Source organism: Hordeum vulgare, chromosome 5H (assembly GCF_904849725.1).
Source record: "Hordeum vulgare subsp. vulgare chromosome 5H, MorexV3_pseudomolecules_assembly, whole genome shotgun sequence".
NCBI lineage: Eukaryota > Viridiplantae > Streptophyta > Magnoliopsida > Poales > Poaceae > Hordeum > Hordeum vulgare.
Genome location: NC_058522.1, coordinates 523,420,232 through 523,431,995, shown reverse-complemented (window position 1 = coordinate 523,431,995; position 11,764 = coordinate 523,420,232). Strand labels below are relative to the sequence as shown.

General features: G+C 51.3%; 1 protein-coding gene across 1 annotated transcript; it reads left to right on the top strand.

The window, feature by feature from the left end:
• Positions 1 to 7,673: 7,673 nt before the first annotated feature.
• On the top strand, positions 7,674 to 11,267 carry LOC123452149 (linoleate 9S-lipoxygenase 2-like). Its single transcript, XM_045128746.1, has 7 exons — positions 7,674 to 7,963; positions 8,047 to 8,339; positions 8,458 to 8,680; positions 8,836 to 9,174; positions 9,392 to 9,477; positions 9,572 to 10,251; positions 10,367 to 11,267. Exons 1-7 carry the CDS (start codon positions 7,765 to 7,767, stop codon positions 11,136 to 11,138), a joined length of 2,592 nt encoding a protein of 863 aa, XP_044984681.1. The 5' UTR covers positions 7,674 to 7,764; the 3' UTR covers positions 11,139 to 11,267.
• Positions 11,268 to 11,764: the final 497 nt, after the last annotated feature.

Here is an 11,764-nt window from a genome sequence, read left to right as displayed (position 1 = left end):
CAGTCCGCCATATAGACCTTGTCCCGAATCATTTTTTTCTTTATTCATTCATTTTTTTTCTTTCTTTTTATCTTCATCAATCATCTGCAAGTCATTGGACATATGAGAAGAAAAATAAAAAATATGGCTACAAAGATAAACAAATTAGAAACACGATCGCTCTTATGTATGTACTCGGAGTCAGGGAAGGAGACAGGGGATGGGAAGAAAAACATAACGGTAGCAAGATTATTTCATTTTAAAGACAAAGTGCACGAGAAGAAACGGAGAGGTCCACTTAATCCACCGCTAAGGTTCAAGATAGAGAGCATGATGCCTCGGTGCTGGGCACCATTGGCTGGGATCCTAAGGAAAGCTTGTGAAGGCAAGTTGTATTTCTCCATTGATAGCTATGTTCTCTAGTTAAACAAGATTTGGCCGATGCATTTTAAACTCTTGAGTGACCATCGAGCAGCACAAGCTAAGCTCACCGTGCTCACGGGTCACGATCCAATCACTTAAAAGCGAGTAAATATTTTTGATGTGACGCGTGGGTGCACGTAAGGACGAGCGAGCGACGACACCTCGCCGCGGCGGTTGGTGGGAAGACGGATAACCATACTCTACTCGACCGCAAGCATCGTTAATGGAGTAAGCGAGCAGCTCAACTGCACAAACATGCTTGGACAGCGGCCCTGTCTCCAAACCATCCCATTCACGTGGGCTATTGCATAAACTTTCTGTCACTTATTGATACAGTCACGGACCACTGTGTGCTGACAAGGCACTTAGGCATACATGTACCAGTTATCACAATCATGAGGGGCTGACGAATATATAGCAGCCAAATAATATAGCATCAATCGGAATGATTGATGTATATTATGCTTTCCAGTTGATGCCATGTTTGTATCTTCACAAACTACCCTTTTCACAAATACGCGATGATGATATTTAGTACTCCCCGTCTGGATGTATATGGCATGCGCGTAGTTTTAAATTGTTATATTAACTACTTATGTATTATATGTAATAAATAATATATCAATAGATTCATGCGGCGATGTAGTTTTTAAAAATGTAATTTTTATCGTATATAATATATATTTAGATAGTTAAATTGATAATCTAAAACTACGCCTCCTATATACTTGGACAGAGACAGTAATAGGTTTATTAGGGCCCTCATTGGAACCACTCAGATTATATAATTCAGTTTTTATAAAATTTTGAGTACTTGGGTCCACCCCTGAACAAAAGGCAGATAGGTAATTATGCAATATAAAACCTGGATTACAGTTTATATAATCCGGCCTTCAAACACGTCTGCCTGATTATTTTTATAAACCAAATTATATAATTTATCTTCATAATCTAGATTATCATTATCTATTGTGGTTCCAAACAGGGCCTAGATTGATTCAAGCGCTCAATAACGACGACTAGGACCCAAGGCGTTAGTCCTTAAGGGCAAGTGTATGAAGACTTTTCGCACGTTATCAACAAAGTCTGGACGTCATCGATATGAAAGCGACGATTGCGGCGAGCCAGCGACTTATTTTGGTGACGACAACAGTCGTTCTATGGTATAGGAACCTCTGGCTGCATGGGAGACCGAGGGGAGGAACTCGTGTCTCGTCCATTTCCGGTTTATCGAGGCCAGAGAGCCTCCATTAATGATCGTCTCGAATTCCTAGTGTTGCGCCGCATGTGAAAGTGGTCATCTTGTTCCCTGGGGCGTCCGGAGACGAGCACGGTGTCGCTCACATGGACGACGGTCCTTCCCCGTCAAAATTGGCGCACGGGATAGGTCCATGGTATTAGAGGGGGTCCTCTGGTGAGCCATGGTGGAGAGAGCGAGGTGGCTGTGTGTGAATTTCTTCAAGGACGTGGCGGCGGTCGTGGCGGTCGTAGGTGGAAAAGAGGAGCTCGAAGGTTTGTGTGACTATGCAGGGGGGGTCCACGAAAGACGGAGGAGGATGTTTCGAGTGTTAGTGAGTCCATCGGTGCTCCTTTTATAGCCGGGTCGAGGGGTGTGGATATGCTCTACGATGGTGGCAGATAAGTTTGACCACGGGCGGCCATTGTCGGGGCCCGTGCTTACTTGGTTGTCAGTTGCGATGGCCCCGGGCACGGTCGGTGCATCGTGGAGCGACGTGGCGTACAAAGGGGCAAAAAGTCAACCATAAACAGACGAGGGGAGAGAGGTGGTTCCGACCGTCGTTGCGGTGGCCAGTAGCTAGGGTCGAGAGCGAGGGGAGAAGCACATGGGTGGGGGAAAGGACTCGGAAAGGCCTGAGGCGCGGCGCGCTATGGTTAGCTGAGACGCATGAAGACCGGTCGTGGGCGATAGACGACGATGAACGACTCACTATGCATGCTAGAGCGTGTGGAGAGCCTGCGAAAACCATGGTCACCATGGTTTATCGTGTGCGGGCTTGAGTGTGCTCTGGCTGGCTCCATTGTGTCATGGGATTAGGGTAGATTTAGTAGAGTGTTGTTGTGCCTATGTGGGGGGCTGGTTTGGTTTAGTTGTGGAACATCCGAAATATGTTTTTGCCCGGAGGTGTTTGTAAATTGCCAAATGAAAATGGTGTTGTGTATCATGCTCATTTTGGTGTAGGGTGGTCGGGTATGCTGATGAACATGTATGTAAAAATTGAGACATTCTCTTACCGAACAGTGTAGATAGACGAGGCCGGAAGACCCCAGCTGTACCCTGTCTCCGAGTCGTTTGACTAAAACTAATTGGAGGGATCGGAGGAGCTTACTTTTCTTGTTTCGTAGCCATCTCGATCTGCAAAACGGTGAAGAAATGAAGAAGAGCAGAGGAAGGGAGTGGAGGAGATGAGACACAGGGCGAGAGGAAGAAGTCTCTATTCTTCAAGCGGCTAAGAGGGGAGATGAGGGTGGGGCGGGCGGCTCCATGGCTTATAGCTGTCCACAGCCTATCACCGGAGACCCTGGCGGTAGAGCAAGACAGGCTACCGCCAGGATCAACGACGATAGGGTGGGTCGGAAGGGGACAACAACCGTTTAGGGCAGATGACTTGGATTAGTTACCTACCGCCAAAAACCGTGACAGTAGGCTATGTGATCCTATCGTCGAGCTTCCCGGATAAGAAAAATGGCCACATCTCGAATTTTTTACCAAACGGGTCATATTTGGCTAAACTAACCCTAGGATGAAAACATGGAATTTTGCCTCTCCTAGCTGTCATCGTCGAAACCCGATCTTCTAACATTGAGAAGAAAAGTTAGAAAGGCTAAAGTATGGTAACTTGGCTTCTTGCAATCCATATAATAAAGGTTAAAGTGACTTCAACTAATTTGTAAATTACCGATCTACTGTGTATATTTATAGTAATAACATACAGATAAATTGATGGTGAAATAAAATTATTTTTAGATTAAAATAAAGAATAGAAGTCAGAGCATCTACAACCGAATCCCTTAAATGAGCCTCATACATTTATGGACGTGCCCGATGAGTGAGTGGACATGAGAGAGAAGGAAAAAAATGATTCAGCCACACACATCATATCGTTTTTATATGTTCGGCCTATCCGCAAACCCTCATATTCGTCTCAAATATGGAAAGGATATGAGGGTATACGGACGCGCCCAAACGCGCCGGGTCCGTCCGTCACATAGGACACAACCACACCTTGAACCATTTTTTTCTTTTTTTTATGCATTTGTTTCTTTCTTTTCTTGCTCTTCATCAATCACGTGCAAGTGATCGGTTCTATAAATTTTTTTTTGTACGAATGGACAAATAGAGACACGTCCAGTTAATGATCAGACACATCTATAAATATTTTGAAAGGTCATATTTACAGTGTCCGATTATAGGCGCTGTTAGAAAGTGTAGTGTAGCACCGTAACTTTTCTTCGCAGTGTCAGAGGATCCGGCTCCGTAGTCGCCGCGGCGTGCTCAGCGTCGGTGGTGATCTTGAGCGCACGCGAGGCGCGCGAATCTCGTGGGAGCTCCTCGGACATGACGCTGCTGGTCCCATGTCCCGCGCATAGAGATGGTGCGCGCGTACTGCGATCACGTTTGCCATTTCGATTTGATACTACGTATACTGGCTCGAACGGGCTACATCTGGAAGGTCGACAATGCGGAGGCCATTCCACGTGTATGCGGCCCGGGTTGGTGAGGGCGCGTGAAGTGCACATACCTGCAGGAACCCAGGTTTGATGCCCTGTTTTTAATAAAAAAAATGCACATCTCTCCCACGATCGAGACAAGGGCTCCCGTGATCCACACTCTAATTATAATTAATCGGCCCACGCTCTCCTGATGCAGCTACTCAGCTGTATATAATCACGATCTTATCTTGATCCCCTGATGATCTAATCAATTTGTAGTACTATCAAACTGTGCCCCACTGGCCCCAAAGTTCAACTGCTTACAGTAGCCAACGCTAACAGCATGTGAGTTATTTACCAAAAACATCATATTTGAGACTAAGGTAACAGGTTAGCATCAGATTTAAGTCGGGATCACAAAAAATCATTAAAAATAAGCCTAATGCATAACGCGGAGCACCGATTGTCAGATAACCTCATGAAAGCAGTCAAACCAACAAGTTGGGCCCGCATGTCGGGCTGACGTCGCGGTACAACTACTCTCCGTATTGATTGCAGTTTTTTCTTGTGGACAACGAATTTGTTTTCGTTGTCCCCGTTTCCTCGAGCATCGCTTTGACGATTGCTTTAGTGAAATTATGTGGAATTGTATCTACAACAACCCTGTAAAATGTTGTCGCGTTCTGATGGAGGAATCTCCGGCGATCTCCAATATACCGGAGCCTTGTTGAATCTGGACAGGAATCTAGATGAGCTTAGGGCGAGGGGGGCAGTATCCAGTTCGGACGTGCGTTGGAAAATCCCACCGTTTATAGGGTGCGGAATTTCAATATTGATCACCCCACAAAATTTTAGCCCGATCCAACTGTCCAAACTTCGGGAAACATCCGATGAGTACAACGAAATTCGAATCTGTTTTCTTCGCGAAAACAAATCCAACCCGAGTTCATCTCTCTTCATGAATGGGGTTTTGATACGGACACCGGCACCGACTCTTCCTCCTTCAGCAGGTTCAAATTCGAAGGGAAGCACGGCTACCTCTGGAACCGGAGTGGATTTCGAGGAGGGGGGTGGAGGAGGAGCCACGGGCGCCGGAGGAGGAGGCGTCGGAGGAGGCACCGACGGTCGTCAATCCGTGGCCGGAGCAGCTGGTCATCCTCAACTCCATTCGCTCGGAGTCGGCTGCAGTGGCCAGGCGTCGGATGGAGGAAGAGCGGGTGGCGCAGGAGGAGGCGCAGGCAGCGGAGGAGGCAGCTGAGACGACGGCTCACGCTCCGACGCATGCCATCTTCGACGAGGAAGAAGCTTAATACATTAGTTAGTACTTATAATATATTTTGCATGCTATTGTATAGATATGAGAGATGAAATATGAGAAAGTTGGATGTGGAGAGGGAAATTTAAGGTGTGACCGGCCAATGTCCGCGGACGCGTCCTCAAGTATTTGAGGGAGCGGATTTGCAAGGTCTGGTTATAGATGCATTTAATCCCTGAAATCGTTTTTCTATCCTAAGGCCAACTCCACCATACGACCCCAAACAGACGTCCGGTTTGGCTGGATTTTGTCCGTTTGGGGCGTCAATGGGTTCACCCATGCCCACTTCTGTCTGTTGGGTTGTGCGTGTGCCCACCGCGCGGCCGCACCCAAAATCATGTCCGTGTTAGACGTGATTAAAAAAATAGAAAAACTTAAATAAAAAGTAAATAAACACAGTTAAAAAAACTTAAAACATAAAATTAAGGGTCACGGTCACAAAACGGTCCAGTTTCACCGTCGTTGACATAATTAACATAAAAAAACGCCCGTTGATGCGGTGGCCGTCGCCGTCTTCAGTGGCTGCCGGTGTGGTCGTCGTCGCTGACGAGGTCGACGTAGGCCGGCAGCGTCCAGAGGTGGGCCGGCGGTCCATGGTGCGCGGGGGCGGGCTGGAAGCTGTCAGGTGCGTGCAGCACCTCCTCCTGTGGCGAGACGTCCCACTCCGGTGACCGCGGTGGCGTGGGGCACCAGTTCACGCCCCCCACCGCGTGCGCCATCTCCGGAGTCGTGCACAACCAGCTCCACTGCTAGCCCACCAGATCTGGGTGGAACGCGGCCACCGGGGCGTCCTTCATCACATCCTCCGCCTCCATCAGCTCGGGGATGGCGACGTCGCCGGCCGCAGAGAGGGCCATTGCGTCCTCTAGGCCCGACCATTGGCGTTCATCATGCGTCATCATGGAGTCCTCCATGACACGCAGCATGAGACGGGCCTCCTCCTGCGCTGTCATGCGAGGAGGTGGAGGTGGTGAAGGAGACGGGGAAGGCGATGGCGTGGGCGTGATGCCGTGCACCCGTGGACGCCCCCGCACCTCCCGACGTGGCTGCCGCGGCCCCGACACCGTGCCGGCGAAGTACGAGGCGCGCCGCCCGTCGTGCTCGTCCCTGAGCCACGTGTCCTAGAGCACGAAATCGGGGGCGTACCTGTCGTCGTAGTGGAGGTCGTCGGGGAGGAGGCGGCGTCGGCGCTCGATCTCGTCGCGGCGCGCACGGCCGCTCGTCGGCACCGGCGGGATCAGGACCCGGCCGGCGGAGAGATGCCAGTTGTTCGGGACGAGGACGTCGCTCCACGGGACCGACATCCTCGTCTCCCAGTAGCGCCGGCATACCTCAACGCTGAGGTACTGCCGGTTGCGCTGGTCGGCGGGCCTAGGGCCGATGGTGAAGGGAGCAATCACGGAGGCCCGAAGCGGGGGTGATGCGGCCTCCTCTTTGACGGAGCCGCGGCGGCGTCCCGACGAGGAGCCAGCCTCGCGGTCGTGCTTCCCCTTGCGGCCGTAGTTCCAGAGCCCCATGGCTGTGAGGCGGCTGGCCGGCGAGTTCGAGGCTAGGGTTTGGGGTGTCGGATTTCGAGGAGGCCGCGGGGTGTAGTGGGAAGTGTGGACGACGACCGGTCCACGACTTCCCCATTTAAGAAGGACTGCGACCGTTCCCTGGGCCAATGACAGGCGGGTCCGGCCGCTCGTGCGCATTGATGTGGGTGGGTGGAAGGTAGGTGACCGCGAGCCACGCGGCCCCGACGCGGACGAGCGCGCGTCCGTTTGCTGTCCGCCGCGACCCAAACCCCGCGCAAATTTGCGTTCGAAATGGGTCGTCCCGGACACAAAACGAACAAGATGGGTGCCGGCCGTCTCGCGCTGGGCCGACCGGTTTGTCCCTTTTATCTCAAACGGACGGGGCCGTACATGATGGGGTCGCACGGTGGAGTTGGCCTAAAAAAATAAATATTTTGAGGGGCTAAACTTTTTTACTTGGCTATGAGATGCCCTAAACTTTAATCCATCCATGTAAATGACATTTGTTTCACTCAATGAGCTAAATCCATTACACACACACATTAAATTCGTTATATCCATCATACACACTTTGGAATAAACCTTTGGAACAAACCATGCATTGACATGGTTACTACAGTGTGTACGATTAAGATCTTATCCTGATCCCCTAATAATCAAATCGATTTTACAGGTACCCACCCAACGCACCGTTTACGCGGTAGCCAACGCTAATTAAGCACACACCCTCCCCTGGGTCCATCTATAAATATCCCGGTTGCTCGTCGAGAAGTCTCACACCATCCGCAGCTCAGCAAGGCACACTACCACTGCACACAACTGTTTTTCCATCTTAACAGAAGCTAGGATAACATCAAGATGTTTGGCGGCGGTCTGGACCTCATCGGCGGGCTTACCGGGGGCGGGAGCAAGACCCGGCTCAAGGGGTCGGTGGTGCTGACGCGCAAGAATGCGCTCGACTTCAACGACTTGGGCGCCACCGTGATTGACGGCATCACCGAGTTCCTCGGCCGCGGCGTCACCTGCCAGCTCATCAGCTCCACCAACGTCGACTCCAGTGAGCACCATCGAGCTCTCCCTTTCACCATTATAGTACCTTGCATTGCAGTTTCTGACTAGCTCGTTTGATTACGTGGCTAGACAACGGTGGCCGCGGTAAGGTGGGCGCGGAGGCGGGCCTGGAGCAGTGGATCACGACCCTGCCGTTCATCACGGTGGGCGAGAACAAGTTCGGCGTCACCTTCGACTGGGCTGTGGACAAGCTGGGCGTGCCCGGCGCCATCATCGTCAAGAACAACCACGCCTCCGAGTTCTTCCTCAAGACCATCACCCTCGACAACGTCCCCGGCCACGGCAAGGTCGTCTTCGTCGCCAACTCATGGGTGTACCCACAGTCCAAGTACCGCTACAACCGCGTCTTCTTCGCCAACGATGTGAGCTAGCTAGCTAGTTCTTCAATCGCCACCAATTAATGGATGCAACGTACTACGTTTTTGCCTGTGTCCACTTATTTAAGCATGTATGTATACATGTGCGTGCGTGCTTGCGCAGACGTACCTGCCCAGCAAGATGCCGCCGGCACTGAAGCCGTACCGCGACGACGAGCTCCGGAACCTGAGGGGGGACGACCAGCAGGGGCCCTACGCGGCGCACGACCGCGTCTACCGCTACGACGTCTACCACGACCTCGGCGAGTCCCGGCAGATCCTCGGCGGCTCCAAGGAGTTCCCCTACCCTCGCCGCTGCCGCACCGGCCGCAAGCTCTCACAAACCAGTGCGTTCATTTCTCTATCTTTTTCTCAATTGTTACTACGTACCTAGGAGTAGCAGTTTGCTTTGAACTTACGGATCGAAATCCTTGCAATTGTTACTACGTACGTAGGAGTAGCAGTTTGCTTTGAACTTACGGATCGAAATCCTTGCATGCAGACCCCGATCGCGAGAGCCGGCTTCTGCCGCTGGTGCAGAGCATCTACGTGCCGCGGGACGAGCTGTTCGGGCATCTCAAGCAGTCGGACTTCCTCGGCTACTCGCTCAAGGCGCTGGTGGACGGGATCATACCGGCCATCCGCACCTACGTCGACCTCTCCCCCGGCGAGTTCGACTCCTTCGCCGACATCCTCAAACTCTACGAGGGTGGCATCAAGCTGCCCGACATCCCGGCTCTCCAGGAGATGCGCAAGCGCTTCCCGCTCCAGCTCGTCAAGGACCTCATCCCCAAGGGCGGCGACTTCCTCCTCAAGCCCCCCAAGCCACAAGTCATCAAACGTACTCCTCATACCTACTTACTTATATTTTCGTTAGTTATTATTATTATTATTCTAACCTACTACCAGTAGTCAACTACTCCCTCTGTAGCATAATATTTGTTGTTGGGAAGAACTAGTTTAGTTCTCCCCAACAACAAATATTATGGAACAGAGGGAGTAGTCATCAAGCGTTGGAAGAAAGATAAATATAATTTGGATTATTTACGCACGTGCAGAGGACGAGAAAGCATGGATGACCGACGCGGAGTTTGCAAGGGAGATTCTCGCCGGCGTCAACCCGATGATGATCACCCGTGTCACGGTGAGGCCCAACGATTCATATATCCATCCATCGGCCAGATTATTAGTGCTATAAAATAAAATAAACTAATGGTAAATTCCATTGCATTTTATAGGAGTTCCCTCCCAAGAGTAGTCTTGATCCCAGCCAGTACGGCGACCACACCAGCACCATCACCGAGGCGCAGATCGGGAAGAGCCTGGAGGGCCTCACCGCGCAGCAGGCAGTCGCCAGCAACAGGCTCTACATCCTCGACCACCACGACCACATGATGCCATACCTCGTCAGGCTCAACAACCTCGACGACACCTTCCTCTACGCCACCAGGACTCTGCTCTTCCTCAAAGGTGACGGCACGCTGGCGCCGGTCGCCATCGAGCTCAGCACGCCTCTGGTCCAGGGTGGCCTCACCACCGCCAAGAGCACCGTCTACACTCCGGCGTCCACCGGCGTCGAGGCCTGGATATGGCAGCTCGCCAAGGCGTACGTCTGCGTGAACGACTACGGCTATCACCAGCTGGTCAGCCACTGGCTCAACACGCACGCCGTGATGGAGCCTTTCATCATCGCCACGAACCGGCAGCTGAGCGTGATGCACCCGGTGCACAAGCTCCTGCACCCGCACTACCGTGACACGATGAACATCAACTCACGGGCGCGCGAGCTGCTCGTCAACGCCGGCGGGATCATCGAGCTCACCGTCTTCCAGCGCAAGTACGCCATGGAGATGTCGTCCGTCACCTACAAGGACTGGAACCTCAACGAGCAGGCCCTGCCAGACGATCTAATCAAGAGGTAATTAAGTTTAAGTTGTTCTACTATATGCTATAGAGCTACTAGCTAGTATGAGAAGAACCGTTCTTCAGTCAGTGACATGACATGGTATGTTGGTGTTAATCATGAAATGCAGGGGCATGGCGGTGCGCGACCCATCGAGCCCACACAAGGTGCGACTGCTGCTTGAGGACTACCCGTACGCAGTGGACGGGCTGGCCATCTGGCACGCGATTGAGGACTGGGTGACAGAGTACGTGGCCATCTACTACACCAGCGACAGCGTGCTCCAGGGCGACGTGGAGCTGCAAGCCTGGTGGAAGGAGGTTCGCGAGGTCGGCCACGGCGACCTCAAGGACGCGGCATGGTGGCCGGAGATGAAGACGGTGGCGGAGCTGGTCAAGGTCTGCACCACCATCATCTGGACCGGGTCGGCGCTGCACGCCGCCGTCAACTTCGGGCAGTACCCGTACGCCGGTTACCACCCCAACAAGCCATCAGCGAGCCGTCGTCCGATGCCGGAGCCAGGCACCGAGGAGTACGCATTGCTGGCCCGCGATCCAGAAAAGGTGTTCATCCGCACCATCACCAACCAGCTGCAGGCCATCATTGGCATTTCTCTGCTGGAGATCCTATCCAAGCACTCCTCCGACGAGATTTACCTCGGGCAGCGTGACACGCCGGAGTGGACGTCGGATGCCAAGGCGCTGGAGGCGTTCAAGCGGTTCGGCACGAGGCTGGAGGGCATCGAGAGCGAGGTGGTCGCCTTGAACGGAAACCCCCAGCTCAAGAACCGCAATGGACCGGTCCACTTTCCATACATGCTGCTCTACCCCAACACCTCCGACCACACGGGCAAGGCTGAGGGGCTCACTGCCAGGGGCATCCCCAACAGCATCTCTATATGATGAGATGTGTGGAGGACGGCCACAACTGTAACATGCGAAAATGTTGAGTGGTTGGCCAAGGGTTAATGTATTTTCCTTTTAAATTTTCCGTTCCAATTTATATATTAATAAAGTGAGTTTTGTATCTTTTATGTGGAACAAGTTGGAAGTTTTATTACCCGACCTTCCAAGAAACAATTCCTTCCTTAATATTATAGCAAAAGGGTTCATGCGTTGCAACGGGAAAAAAAATACCACATACTCTAATTTTACAAAAAGTGATTTATAAAATTTGAGTATTGGTGGCTACGATTCAAACAAAGATGATCTTAGCCTAAAAACGCAGTTCAAGATTTCACATGTCTTCTATTTAAATACGGTTTGCATGTAGATTTAATACGTACAAAGAAATGGTCAAGTAATCTTCAATTTCGTCTGTAATTCTGATTTCGCTGAGATGTTCATCTACAATCCGAATCGGTACCGCTACGAAAGAAAGACGGGTAATACATCCTAGATAGTATTTTTAAAACTGTTAACACGTAAAATAACACCATATTCAGATTCTACATATTTTCTTAATCAAAGCCCATATATAACATGTTAAATTTAGAATTACGGTTTAGAAGATATGGGTATTTTAGAAA